Source organism: Eulemur rufifrons, chromosome 30 (assembly GCF_041146395.1).
Source record: "Eulemur rufifrons isolate Redbay chromosome 30, OSU_ERuf_1, whole genome shotgun sequence".
Classification (NCBI taxonomy): Eukaryota; Metazoa; Chordata; class Mammalia; order Primates; family Lemuridae; genus Eulemur; species Eulemur rufifrons.
This window is the reverse complement of record NC_091012.1, coordinates 48,620,926-48,636,584: the sequence shown is the minus strand read 5'-3', so window position 1 is coordinate 48,636,584 and position 15,659 is coordinate 48,620,926. Positions and strand designations below refer to the sequence as shown.

The window sequence follows — 15,659 nt, the reverse complement described above, 5'->3', positions numbered from 1 at the left end:
CAGACCAATACCTAATCCTTCTGACTACCAGTTTTCTCCTCTGCAGAGGGGGATAATAATACCTACCTCTCAAGGTGGTGGGGTTGTGGAGATTAAACGGAACAGTGTGAATAAGACACTTAGCACAGTTCTTGGCATATAGTAAGCTTTCTATAAGTGGTAGAAGTTATTCTTTGAATTAATATAGGACATCCTGATCTGCTGAAGATTAAGACAAGCTATTGAGAATTGATTCTTTCTGGGGCTCATGTTTGCCTCAGAAAGTGCAGATGACAAAGGCAAGGAAGAGAAAAAGGATCACTCTCTCACATCACTTCCCAACCTCCATAGGTACTATGCTAGCAGAGATGGGCATTTTCTTGTTGGAGACCTTTTAGTTTTGAAATGCAGGAAAGATAACAAGGAACTTTAGAAATTTGGTTATATTTCTGTAAAGGAACCTTCATGGAGTTGGAAGGAACCTTGGGAAAACAGTTGGTCCATTTTCCTGGCTTCACAGTGGCCTATATGTCAAGCATTCATGGATTATTGTGATCTAATATTTGCTTGAAAAGTTTCAAAAGGTAGGAACGCCACAAAATCTTTTGATAATGTATGATGCTGCCATATAGTCTTAGAAACAGGAAGCTTTTCTTAGGGTCTGATACAAATCTTCATGCTGCAGCACAGGCCTCTATTTTCTCCCCTGTCCATTCGTGTCAGCAGAAACTGTGTGCTCTCATTTAGACATTTGTCTCTGCTCTCGCCCATCAGTATATTTTGATTTACTGAAATATGAAACTGAGCACTGTGTAAGCCCAGCTGGATCACTGTAAGTACTACTATAAACAACTGGGTCTTTGCTCTTGGAGGGTGTTATGAAGCTCCCTACTCAGCTTTCTTCTGTCTAGCTGAAGACAGCCCATGTTCTTAAGTACAGTCATGGGAAACATTTGTCGTCAATCTGTCACAGTTGTCTAAACAGATGGGAAGCTCTGGCCATAATGGCTGAGCATCTAGGAAGCTGTGCCACACATAGGTTTCCTCCTGGTAAATACTCTATCCCCTCACCCATTGATTTCATTCCATGTGCTCCAGCTTTTGTTCACCTGTGCCACATCTAGGTGCTGATTTGCCCACACCAGGGAGTTGATTGGCTTTGATGCCAAAGCCTCTCCTTCCCAGCCAGACATCACAAAGAAGTGATCTATTTTCACTTTCTTTATTTCTGCCACTGCAATCTGACTCCCATTAATTAGCATGCTACAAAAGGCATTCTTATCAGCATCATTAATGCTATAAAATCAAATGGCTTCTTAAAACACCTTATTTTCCATGATCACTAAGCAGCATTTGATATTGACCATTCCTTTCTTCTTAAAAAGCTTGCTCCCCTTGGCCTTTTTGACACCTTCCTGGTTTTCCTCCTAATTGTCAGGTCTCTTCCTCTCAGCATCCTTTGTGGGTTCCTATTCCTCAGCTTTTTCTTGAATATTGGTGTTCCTCAGAGTTTGGTCTAAGTCATCTTCTCTTTTTATGCTATGTACTCTCCCTGAGAGATCTCATCCACTCACCTATTTGCCATTACCATATGTAAACTAATAATCATCATAAATCTAATCTGTATTTCTGACCTTGAGATTTAGACTTGTATTCAATTGCTAGCCAGATAGCTTTACCTGGATGCCATATAGGCATCTCAAACTCAACATACTGAACTCAAACTGAACCACTCATCCAACTATCACTCAAATCTGCTTTTCTTCCTCTTGTACCTGTCTCAGTGAATGGCATCACCATCCATGTACTTCCTTAACTATGAAATTGCCAGTCAACAAGGTCTTTGATATTAGCTCCAACATTTCACTAATTTGCTTTCTCAATCCATACTGTGATACTTTAGGTTCAGCCATTGACATTGCTTGCCTTTGTAGCCTGCATAAAGTTGAGCAGCTTCATGGACAGTCTCACCACAGAGTTGTGTCCCTAAGCCACTCTGGGGGGACAAATCATAGTTATTTTTTAGTGTGCCTCAGGCACAGAACAGGACGTGGTGAACAGCAGCAGAGATAGCTACCAAATAATTTGGCTATGAAGCCTGCTTTCTTTCCTAGTAAATCTTGCTTGCTTCTAGCATCCCCCTCTCATCTCATGCAACCCCTCACCCCCCAACCTCAAAATTTACTGTGTCTCTAAAGTAAAGTCATGTAAAAAAAAAAAAAAGAGAAGGGGGTACTTCAGAGAAACTGAGGCTTGGAATGAAATGCCATAGGGAAAATGTCGAAAATTCTGTCTCCTGGTTTCCAGGGCTCCTTTTCAGTGGGCTGCATTGTACATCCCAACCTGAAAAGGACGAGGTAGATTTTATGGTGGCAATTATGTTTGGAAAGTGTCATGTGGAAAAGAACCCTTCTCATGGTCATGAGGATCATATGTTTGCTCTATTTAGACAAAGAATTCTCTTTTCAGCATAACTTTCCCACATAGAAACCGAAAAGTTGTTTAGAGTTGACTGATTGCAATACTAAGTGTCCTATTTTAAGTTAAAAATATCCCGCAAGTGAATAATACATGTGCATCCTTTCTCCTCCCCCTCCCCCATATAAATGCATTCACACCCTTCTTTATTGCCATAAATAATGCTCCTTTCCCTTGCCTTCTGGAGGATTTGAATCATGGAAAGTTGGACTGTTCTAGGACTTGATAGCCCGACCCACTCAAATCTCTATTAAGAACAGTTTGATGATTTTGTCAGTTTTCCAGGTCTAACTCCCCATTTTGTTTCTGTAGTTGGCTATATTTGACCATTTTCTGAGTTTCTAGGGTGGGGCAGGAGCACAGAAGGAAGAAGTCCCAAATGGGCACATTTTTAGTTTTTTATAGAGTTGTATACTCATGGGGGGTGGAGGTGGGAGGAGATATTAGAGCTAATGACTAAAGAAAAGTTTCTGGGTGATATGTTCAGTTTACTTTCCTTGTTTTCCTTGGTTTTATTTGGTATGACAAATGAAGCAACAGGAATATCCTAACTGCGGGAGATACCGTTGGTTGCCTACTCCACAGTAACCCTTCATTCCTTGCTAACAGAACCCTGGGTTTGGTTCAAGAATCAGGTAGCAATATGCTCAGGGACGAAGACCCAGTTCCAGAGGGTCTGGATCCATTATGGAAATCCCATTTCTTCTGTGCCAGTGACTGGTGAAGGCATGGCATATCATTCAATTCTGGCCAATGTGACATAAGAAAGAAATCTGCTGGCATCTTTGCCTACCTTTGGATATCTCATTATGTGAGATAATTAAACCTTATTGTTTAAACCACTTTTAGACAAGTGTTTTATTACTTGAAGCCAAAACCATCCTCTCTGATACACTAAGTTCTAAAACTCTCAACATCCACTCCAATCTATTTGAAAAGATTATCTAATAGTCTACTTCATCAGAGTCACAGATATATGGAATTTTAGAGCTGGAAAGTTCTTTTGAGGACTGTCTAATCTATTTCCTTCATTTTACACACCAATTTCTTGCATCTGCACACTAAGAAAGGCATCTGCAGAGTGCTGGGACTATGCTGTATGCTCTAAAATCTCTTTACATGTCTAATAGTGATTTTGTAGAATTGTGGGCTCAGATGAGAGCTATAGTAAATTTTCTCTTTTATTCTCACTGGCCTAAAATTTTTTCTTAAATAAATGTAAAATAGATCTCAAAGGAGATGTTGCTTTTACTTAAGAAAACTTTCAAACACCCTAGAAGTAGCTATTTTCATTCACATGAATAACAAGTTATGCTCATATATCCATTATAAAAAGATTTCTAAAGAGCTTTTTAAAATTTGAGTTATTGTTTCATTTAAAAATAACAAACTTACATATCTTGGAAAAATAGTCAATAAATGAGATTGGCCTTCCCCTCTAATTGATTGAAATTTGGGAGACTTTAATTGTTATGGCAATATTCCACCTAGCATTACTTCCATCCTTACCATTTTCTCCCAAGTAAGTTTTTATGAGGAGGAAAAAAGTATCTTACATAAAGAGAAACTTCTGCTATCTGGTGTTATAACAGATACACCACGCTGCCTTTCTACCTAATTTCTGTATGAGAAAATTGTTATCCATTTCCATGATGCCAAATGGTGATAACACTTGAAAACCAGTGGTGCCTACCTGAGTGATGTCCATTCCTGAGTCACAGCTCAGTGGCTGAGTGGAAGTCAGACCGTTTGAGCCAATTACAGTTGTGATCACGGCATTCTCATCAATTCTCCGAATCATAGTCCCATCCACAAAGTAAATGAATCCATGCCTATCAACTGTGATGCCTGTTGGGAAATAGCAAATGAGTGTTAGTAGTCTAGTGGGCCACATTTGCACTAAGATCAGTATTTTGAAAAAAGCCATAGCAATGCAAGGGCATTTTAAAGATATACAGGTTCAATTTTGCTCAGTACAGACAGTAATGGTAGAGGTTTGTTGGGGTACATGTTCACTTCTTTGTGTATTGAGAAGAAATGACAAAAAGTAACATATGGACATAACACCAGGCCTAATAATTTTATTTTGTCCAGTTTTACATTTCTACTCCCTTGATATTTGCATACCCCCATGAGCAGAAAAGAAAATCCTCTTTAACATAAATGGGAAAAGACAGGGGAGGAAGCATATGTTACATTTCTTTTAGGGTGTGCATGCACAGGCCACTGCTTACTTTCATGGTTGCATTAGGAAATAACTGACTAGAAAGGCATTACAATTATTTTCATCAATTCACACTCAGTTAACAGGGAGTTTGTAATAATTCCAATAAACTGGGCTGAGTTTTTTTCTTTGTATTATCTATTAAAAGGGGGCTTGGAGAGCAAAATTATGGCATTAGAAAGAGAATGACTAAGCTTCTAGAAAAAATAAAATCCAATAAAATTTTCACGGTAGTTTTTACACACTGTGTTAATTACAGCCTAGTTTCTTGGAAAGTGTATTATGATAGCAGTTAGAAGGCTTGGGTTCTAATACTGAATACACCACTTACAACTGATGTGTGACTTTGATTGAGTTATTCGTTTCCAAATTTCAGCCTTCTCTTTGGTAAAATAGGGAAAAGATGATCTGCCTTACCTAGCTAAGGTGACTCACAGTTCTGGTTTGCCCGGGACTGAGGCAGGACTCAGTTTTAAAACTGGGGAAATCCTTGACACACCAGGATGAGTTGGTTTCTCTACACCTAGGTTGTTGTATCATATGAAATAATACATATAAAAAGCGTCAGACACAAAGAACATATGGCTCAACTCCTGTTTCCCTTGGTGCTTTTGGCAGTGCTCTTGAAAATAACCACATGGCATTACTTTAAAACTAGCCTACAATTTAGTCTTTTCCCCTCTCCCCTTTATTCAGACCTGGTGAAACTCACTGAGTATATGTTAAAGTTAGGAACTTTTGTGCTAACAAGCATGTCCTTTTAACAAAACACAATTCTCTCTCTCTCTCTCTCTCTCTCTCACACACACACACACACACACACACATATACTAATTTCCTGGCAAAGCATGAACTCATCTAAAGACAGTTTATAAACCTAACTTAATAAACTGCTTTTACATGAGCTAATTCTTTGGCAGGAAGTTAATATTAAGACATGGCTTTATGGTATACTTTGATTAATCCTAATGTTCCCTATGAAGTATTAATCCTTAACATTTATAAAAGTTACAGATTCATTTTAACTTCTCTGGAATGCTTCTAAAGTCATCTGTGTTTTCATGAGTTCTCCAAGGAATCTAGCACGTCCAAACAAGGTAATTCCGTGTAAATAAATCCCTTTATCATTTTTAGAGGCATAAGGACCTTTAAGGAGGTTTATAAAAAGACTTTTAAGATTGGCTCAGGTCAAGTTATGATGGCACATGAACATTTATTTCTTCTCCAGAACATTTTGGCTGTGGATGAACCAAGCGGAACGTCTGCTTTTTTTCTTTGTTTGTTTGTATTTTGGCAAAATTAATTTCTTGACTGCCTAGAATTTGGTCTGGTTTGTGGCGGGCCTATTATTTAAGACCATCTTCTATGATCTATATATTAAATATCACTGAGTGTGAAATTTTAACTCTGGCTGTCATAAGAGGATGGACTGAGAGATTAAGGCTCAGGTCTGGAGAGAGAAAGGCTGAGAGGAGATGTGCTTGAAGCGTATGAAATTACGAATCATTTACTACACATGTACTGAATGCCTATGCTAGGCTCTGTGACAAAGGACAAAGAATTTGGATACACTGAATCTAAGACTAAGAGGAGTACTCTAAAACTTTAGTAAGTTAAGGATATTAAAAATAAAATGAAGTGTTGCTCTTAACTAGAAGTTAGTAAACTTAGAGAATCTGATCCTCTAAAAATTTGAGCAGGTTTGCAAAAGGTATAGAGAAACAAATGTATTCTTAAGTAGCGTATGTGAGGAGGTCTTTACATCTTTATGCTGACATCAGGGAGGACAATTCTGTTCCTTGACTACCATGCTTTTCATTCCCACCAGAGTGAAAAGATCGGGCTGATCCAGGGAGGATAATCCTGGGCTTTATCAGGTTTTCCCACTTTTAATTTTTGTGACGTTCTAAACACTATGAACTTCTCTCTCTCTGTGTTCATGTCAGCTGAGTTCCATGGATGTGTGCCCTTTGAAATAAGTTTGGGCTTATTAAATACTCACTATTTGCCTTCAGGGCTTATTCTGCTGACAGTTTGTAGAATATTCTCCTTTCATGTATTTGTGTAGGAACTTCTTTTATCATGGTCCAAATCCCAAACATATTCCTTTTTCCTTGAGACTCTTAATTAACTTTGATTGGGTTATAGTTACGTTTGGGGTTGAAAAAGAAATAGTAGAAAGGGCTTTGAGGGAACTGTGTGATAGGTGCTTTACAGATACACCTAGGCCTATTTTATATGTGCATATTTTCCTTCCCTTACCAACTAACCACCCAACCAATCAACCAACACACAAACAAATTCCCCAACCAATTAGTTTACAACATCTTGAATGATGAAGTTTAAGGGGTATTTAATTTTCACTGAGGGTAAAAACCAACTGGAAAGCCTGGGCAGAAAAAAGAGAATTATTTTTGTCCAACACTTGGGGAGGGCTCCCCTCCCATAGTGAGTACTGTTTTAACCCAGGGATAGTGATGATGCAGTAGAGCTATTACTGCTTGTTAGACTGGGTGGGAGGAGGTGACACATACCCAGTATATATTTTAAGCTTTATTCTTCAGAGATGGAGATGTGAGTGATTTCAGATCACAGAAAGCCATCTGGGGCTAGCAAGATCTACAGATTCAATTTACTTCTGTATTTTGATATTGTTCTACCCAGGTCTCGAAAACTTGGTACCCAAAGTTGTAGGCATAATTTGTCCCAATGGTCACGTCCATTGACAGCGTTTTCATTAGCACTTAAAACACAATTGAAGGCACAGTCTTTGGATAAGAAAAGATTTAAACTGCATTAAGAAAACCACTTCCAGGTTTTAAAATTTTAACCAGTAGTCATTTTTAAAGCAAACAAAAATACATAGATCACTGACATTTCCACAAGGTTGGGCAGTAATGTGGGGCAGGTGGGGGTGAAGGTGGGACGAACAGCACACAAGAGCTTGAGTATCCATACCCACACCACCCCTGCCACCAAGGAAAACATTGGGCTCAGACGCCCAGACAGCATATTTAGCTTGGAGCACATTTTTACATTTGGGAGAAAATAAATAAATCCTTGTAAATTAGTGCATATAATGAAAGCACTGACAGACTATAACCTGGAAGTGTGAATGGTGCTGTCTCCATTCATCAGCATTAAGCCCTAACAAGCTCTTTCTATGGAGGGACCTGCTCATAAATAAAGTGCATCTTGTAAAAAAAATTATTCACAACGCCTCATGCAAAGTAGGGGACATTATATAATATCTGAACTGCAGGCTCTTTTCTCTGTGAAGCATTGCTCTGTATGAAACAGCTGCAAATTACAGGCGAAATTATTTGACTTCTTCCCTTGTCTTATTATCCTCCAATGAATAAATACTATAATTCTTAAGAAGACAATTGCCTGAAGCTGGGGCGGCCTGGATAGTTACTAATAAATTTATCACCTGTTGGGGAAGAGGACGCTGCTGATCAATACTGAAGGAACAGGGGCATCCTGATATAATCACTGGGAGTTCAGAAGTGGCGCTTAATAGCCTAGAAATAGCAGCTAAAATCCCAAATTAGATAAAAGTGAAGATCAAAGTTTTCGGCTGTGCAGAATGTCAACTTCAAAAGTTGGCAGAAGGCATCTCTGTACTTAATTTTTAAAAATTACAGCTGTTGAGGCCACCTACACTTTTATTATTTCTATATGAAAAATGAAACTTCTTTTAGAATATAAGCTTTGGAACGTAGTCATAAAATTCTCTTCATCTATAGCCCTAGCAACCAGAAAACTGAAATACTGGATTTTTTTTCCTGCCACAATCTGCTCTTTAATTTTATGAGACAGAGATAAATGGTTAAAATCAGCTTCCAGAAAATGTCCTAAGCTCAATATGATGTCAGCTTGGTCTCCAATATTGACAGTGCTGGATAGTGTAACTGAACAACAGATTCTAAAGTGTTCTTTTACTCAAAGAGAGATTAAAATATTTTGTTTTGTTCATGTGCATTCCAATTCTCTGAAAATTGGTATCGTGTGTGGTATATATGGAAACTACTGGGCAGAAACGTCCGTTCTCCAACTCACGTGACTACTGTCCCCTTACGTACCCACTGGGATCAGAAAAGGCTAAGTCTCTTATGCACAATAAGACTGTTAAGTTCTCTTTCTAGGAAGCCACTAAGTGGAGCTTCTAGAACTTGGAGTGTTTATGGATAGATATCTGTGTGTCACCAGGGGTTGGAAGGGGTCAGAGCTTAATGACCAGGTGAGATGATTCCACTGTGTGGTTAACAATAAGATCAGGATTTCCCTAATAGGAGATACTAATAAACTCACTATAATATATATAACTAGTGAATAGTGTGAGTTATTTAATTAGATATTTTATTTAATCAAAACAGTTATAGTATGTTCTAAACAGTAAAGTTCAATTTCCAAAGAACTTAGACACAAGTTAAAAATGATAAGCATTCAAACTAATATTCTACTGACTGGAATGTCCTCTTTCTTTGATGACTCAAAAGGTACTTTAAAGGGCTTCAGAGTCAATATAAGGAACAAAGGATTTGTGGGCTAGTTAACCAATAATTCTGATTGAGAGAAAGACAAGGCTAGTTTTTAGCATGTCTTTTCTTCAGCTCCTTCTCATCCTCTCAAAGCTTTAGACTTCAGCTTTGCTGCAAGGCAAGGTGAATGAACGGCTTGCTTACCTCCACCAACCACTATTTTTCTAAAAGCTTACTGAGGAAGGTGTTTTTCCCCTTACTTATTAATTTATTAAAGATTTATTTTATACTTACGTGTCAGGCACTGTGCTAGGCATTGGGAGTATAGGAGAGTAGAAAACAGGCATAGCACTGGCCTTAAGGAGCTCAGAAACTGGTGGGCAGATGAACAAATAACTAGGCAATTATGATGTCATGAGATACACACTCGTTTGGGGCCAGTCCAAGGTGTCATGAAAGCAGCCTTAGGGGATGGGCTGGGGAAATGAAGATCACAAATGATTTCTCAGAGTAGAGTGATACATAAGCTGAAATATGAAGGACCATGTTGAATTCTTGATGAGCCTAGTATGAAATCCAGGTAAGCACCACTGAAAACTCATGAAGTATAACTAATATTACTAAATAATAACCATTTCCATTTGCTGAGAATACTATGATATTCCAAGTATTGTGCTGGATCCTTTACATACATTTTCTCATTTAATCTTCCCATCAGCCCTGTGGAATAGGTATTAATGCCATTTTTCAGATTAGAAAAGAAAGTTCAGAGAGGTGGAGTGACTAACTCCAGGTTATATACCTAGAAAATGCTAGATTTAGTTCACATTTGTCTGAGTTCAATGACCACTCTCTTTATCACTTTGCCATGTAGCTTAAATGAGACTATCAATTGCTTTACCACAGGGGTCAGGGTAAAAATTGGTTTAAGAAGGTTCAAAAACTCCATGACAATCAACACTCATGCGCACATATGGTAGTAAAATTTAATGGAAATCAAGCAGGTAGGAGGTGGGAGGAGGGGATGGGTAAATTCACACCTAATGGGTACAACATTGCACACTATGTGGGTGATGGAAACACTTATAACTTTGACTCAAACTGCTAAGCAATTCACGTAACCAAAACATTTGTACCCCCATAAAATTCTGAAATTAAAAAAATAAATAAATTAATTCAAAAAATTAAAAAATTAAAAAAAAGATTTCACTTAAAAAAAAGAACCCCATGACATTATCTGCAAAATGTTTTGTGTATGGGTACTGTCATAGGGAGAGAATCCATTGCTTTTGTTAGGTTATCAAAGGGACCTCTGATCCCTCCTAAAAATTGTTACGAATTCTTGTATTCCTATAGATCTCCTAGACCTCTTCAGAATTATTCTTTTTTTTTTTTTTTTTTTGAGACAGAGTCTCACTTTGCTGTCCAGGCTAGAGTAAGTGCCGTGGCGTTGGCCTAGCTCATAGCAACCTCAAACTCCTGGGCTCAAGCAATCCTCCTGCCTCAGCCTCCCAAGTAGCTGGGACTACAGGCATGTGCCACCATGCCTGGCTAATTTTTTCTATATGTATATTTTAGTTGTCCATATAATTTCTTTCTATTTTTAGTAGAGACGGGGTCTCGCTCTTGCTCAGGCTGGTCTCAAACTCCTGAGCTCAAATGATCCACCCGCCTTGGCCTCCCAGAGTGCTAGGATTGCAAGCGTGAGCCACTGTGCCCAGCCTAGAATTATTCTTCAAAGATATTCTGTGGCTTCATCTCCACAAAGCTAATAAATTTGAGGAAAGTTTCAAGAGTTTCTATGTGGTGGGGAGTTTGGTAAATTGATTATTATCATATGAGCTACCACCTAAAAAGGAGGCCTCACACAATGAGATATCTTCTCACTCCAGTTAAAATGGCTTTTATCAAAAATACAGGCAATAACAGATGCTGGTGAGAATGTGGAGAAAGGGGAATCTTCACACACTGTTCTTGGGAATGTAAATTAGTACAGCTACTATGGAAAACTGTATGGAGATTCCTCAAAAAACTAAAAACAGAACTACCATATGACCCAGCAATCCCACTAGTGGGTATAGAACCAAAAGAAAGGAAATCTGTATATTGAAGAGATATCTGCATCGCCACATTTACTGCAGCACTATTCACAACAGCCAAGATATGGAATCAATCTAAGTGTCCATCAACAGATGAATGGATAAAGAAATTGTTGTACACACAACGAAATATTAATATAATTCAGCCACAAAAAAGAATGAAATCATGTCATTTGCAGGAACATGGATGAAATTGGAGGTAATTATGTTAAGTGAAATAATCCAAGCACAGAAAGACAATTATTGTATGTTCTCATTTATATTTGGAAGCTAAAAGAAAGTGGATCTCTTATTAAGAGTGTAGACTGGTGCTTACTAGAGGCTGGGAAGGGTAAGGGAGAGGAGAGGATGAAGAGAGGTTGATTAATGTGTATAAATATACAGTTTGATAGAAGAAACAAAACCGAGTGTTTAATAGATCAGTAGGGTGACTATAGTTTACAATAACTTATTGTATATTTCAAAATGACTAGGAGAGAATAATTCAAATGCTTAAAAAAGAAATATTTAAGGTGATGGATATCTCAATGACACTGATTTGGTCTTTATAAATTATATGAATGTATGAAATTATCATATGTATTCCAAAATATGTATATCTATTATGTATCAGTAAAAAAAAAATTAAAAAAGAAAGTCTTTTCCTCTTCAGTATGGCAGAAACAATGTTATATATTCAGGCCATCCTATTAAATTTTCTTTCTGGGAATAGAGCTAGATTATATTCCCCAGCCTCCTCTGCAGTTAGGTGTGGGTAGAAGTGATATATGACACTTCTAGGCCTGGTCCTTAACAAAACCTCCACTGAGCTCCATGGATCACCTCCTTCCCCTGTAGTCTGGCTGGATACAGAGCATCCAGTAGAGGACTCCAAAGCTTAAGGCATCGAGGAGCCACTAGCTGGCAGAATTCAGATTCCCTAGATCACTGCTTGGAGCAGAGATTCTTCCACCTCTCAGGCAACCCATATTGGACTGTGATATGAACAAGAAATAAATTGCTATTTTGTTAAGCTATTGAGATTGTGTGTGTGTGTATGTGTGTGTGTAATACAGTTGTTTGTTTAATATACTTGTATATTAAAATATAGCTTGGCCTATTACATTCACTAACCTAAATCCTATTCATCTTTTAAAGCTTTTGAAAGATGTCTCTTTTTCATGGAGCCTTCTCTGCAAACTCTAGTTCATCATGGTCTCTCTGTTATCTAACCCACGGAAGCTGTTACTTATTTACCATGAATTCTCCAATCACGGTCTGTTTAGGTAATAAGCTCCTTGAGGGTAAGAACTGGATTTTATGATTTATTTTTATATCCCAACAAATCCAGTAGACCTGGGCACACATGTTCAATAAATCTTCCTGAATTGTAGATTAAATTTCCATGCACTTATATTGATCTAACTTGAATGAAATAAAGAATGTTACGAGTTCATGAGCTACATATGAATTTCTCTAAAAATGAGCTTAGAAAGGATGCAATGATAATATCTTTCTCTAAAGACCTTAAGAAGAATACTGTCCACTATAAATTAGTGATGACTGGAGTATGGGGAAAAGAGGGTTGACAACCAAGAGCAGACAGACAAAGGACCATAGGTCAAATTAACTGCAAATTAATTTGATTCATGTAGAATGAATAGCACTGAATAGCTAACTGTCCCCTCACCAAATCCAGTTTGCTCTGTCAACATAGCTTTGTGTTGCAATCTTATGATCTCTCCCAATGTTACCATGTTAGGAGTTCTAAAGAAACAGGAATGTTTCAAGATTTTGCACTAATTTGCTTCACTATGGACCACATAAGTGAAACCAGAGAGACCAGCTCCAGGGTCAGATCAGGGGATCTATGTTTCAGGCTAACTTTTGTTATAGATTAGCTATAGGACTTTAGATAAGGCATATAAACACTCAGTGTCTTGATTTCCTAACCCATATGCTACATACTACATAGGGTACAATGGTGTGAAGCTCACAAGAGCCAATGAAATGAAAGGACTTTGAAGAGGATAAAGTATTAATATTATGGTGGTGCTAAGTGGTGTCCTAATTGCTCGGTCATTGCTATAATTCTCTCTGAGAGTGACTTTTCTCAGCCTAGAATCATTGCCAAAGACTTCCACACAGGCCTTGCTTGAACATTTTATGATTTTCTATGTTGGATAGATGTAGTATAAGATTTAAGTCCATAAAGTATTATGTAACCCTTGTCAGTAGCAGAGCGTCCTAGATTTACCATAGAGACAAGCCAATGGTTGAAAACAGTTTTGTTAGCTTGGGGGAGATACTACACTATTGAATTATTAGTGTAAAAGCCTTCAAGCTTTTATAAGATGGTTAAAGTTTTCATACAGAGAATCAAATAAATGAAGCTCCATGCTGTGCAACTGGCTAAGGCAGGCCCTGGGCTGAGGGTGGTAGTGGTGTCTCAATATTTAACAGTGAAACCAGATACTACCAATGATGTGAATTATTCTTCTTTGTTTTATATATGTGTGTGTGCAAGAGAGATTGTGGTAAGTAAGAGATTGCGGTTCTAGCTGAAGTTGAAATGCACATCTCATTTTATTTTTGTGGTAGAGTTCTTGCTCAAAAGATGCCTGCAGGCTGAGATTTAAGGGGATTCAGTACATATGGGCTAAGATAAATGAGGTTCACTAAATCCAAGCTGAATATTTTATATCCCCCCCCCTTTAAAAATTCTTCAAACATTAAGCAACTATATCTGGGCCACTATTCAGATGCATTTGGAAGAAATGCTTCTGTTATCCTAAGGAAACAAACTGCCACATAAGAACATTAATGAGCAATTAGCCTGAGGAAGGAAAGTTCATTTATTGCCCATGGACCAGCAAAAAACTAATTGCAGTTGTTGCGCTCTAGGGAAAATGAGTCTCTCTCAAGGTATGTGAATGACCAAGAGGTTCTAATAAAAAAAGCAAACTAAGTAGACTACCTTGGACTGAATACTGAATAAAATCAGGATATGAGGAATTAAGCTGACAGTGCTTACTATTCACAAAAGTGGGCTAACTCAGGAAGAATTAGAATTTCTTTAGGATAACTATTTGTATGTAGTGCCCATTTAAAAACAACACAGAAGGCCCATTTAAAATTCTTCCAACATCTGTACATCTTGACTAATGAAGCTAATGATAGAAGAAAAGTTCACAAAGTCAGGAGCAGCAGACAGTCATTTGGAAAAGGTAAGGGGGAGGGTAAGGTGTACTGCATGAATACAAGTTTTAAACCTTTAAAATGGAAATTCAAGAGACATTTAGGAAAACCAATTTGGGCTTAATCAAGAATATATGAATACAACAACAGCATGCACACACAAATATGACAGCTGAGTAAAAGCAAAAAGTAGTCAAAGCAGTTGTTTAATGAGACAAACAACTTATTTTATTATTTTTTCTTTTCCACACTCTTACCTAGAAGTTTGACAATGTGTGGGCCCAACAAGGTGACATCGAAAGGTATTAAAAGTGCTGGGATGCTTGATTCATAGGGGTCCGGTGACTTTCTTAGCCTTGTCTCCATTGAGATTGGGATTTCCAAAGCCATTTTCCTACCTTTTTTTTTTTTTCCCTAAACTCAATCACCCAGACAAGATCATAAGATATATGAGAAGAGGAAGAAAGAGTCTGGGGTAGAAGCCAGACAATCCAGTTGTGAGACTGACTGTGACTTTAACAAATTTACATAATCTCTCAGGTTTCTGCCTTTATCTAATGGTGAGAATGAAAATTGAGCTGCCCATGTTGGTGGATTACTGTAAAGACCAAATAAAATAACTTCTGTTCTGTCTGTGAAATCTTTCTAAAAGGTTAACACAAGTAATGTTAATATTTATTTCTGTTTTTGATTAACAGTTTTCTGGCATCATGCTGTGGTTTATCTGTTCCATGATTACCTGCTTCAGCATGGCTTGACTGAGATGGCAGGAGCCCTATATGTAATTCTGTTAGCATCTCCTCCATGTCCATGGTGATGATCAGTCTATATAGGATCCTGCATTATTTCTCCAGTCAAACTGGTCTATGCACTTGCTCTGAGACACACCACTCACTTTCCCATCATTACGGATTTGCCTATACCGTTTCCTGTGTCTGGAATGCCCTTTCTCCTAGTATCCAAATCCTGCTCATCTCTCAAGGTGCAGTGCAAGTCTAACATCATGAATTACAATACACAAACTGACTCAAATACTTGCAAATATCTTGGTGGAGGTATTTCCTTGTCAATTATACCAGACAATTCCACTGGTTTTGTCTGAAGGTAGAAATCTTCTGAGCCAATTAGAAGAGATGTGTAATACCAATCCAAGTAGGTAGGAATGACATATAATATGCCATTAAGTTGCAAATCTAGAGCCTGAACTGTAATTAAGAG

The 15,659-nt window shown here is 37.9% G+C and overlaps 1 protein-coding gene across 3 annotated transcripts in view; it reads right to left on the bottom strand.

Annotated features, from left to right (window-relative positions):
* TENM1 (teneurin transmembrane protein 1) overlaps nt 1-15,659 on the bottom strand; it is a 532,730-nt gene that overhangs the window by 60,480 nt on the left and 456,591 nt on the right. For all 3 annotated transcript variants that reach the window (XM_069463375.1, XM_069463376.1, XM_069463377.1), the window contains one exon: nt 4,151-4,305. In XM_069463375.1, coding sequence (XP_069319476.1) covers nt 4,151-4,305 — 155 coding nt within the window. The remainder of the gene's footprint in view (nt 1-4,150; nt 4,306-15,659) is intronic.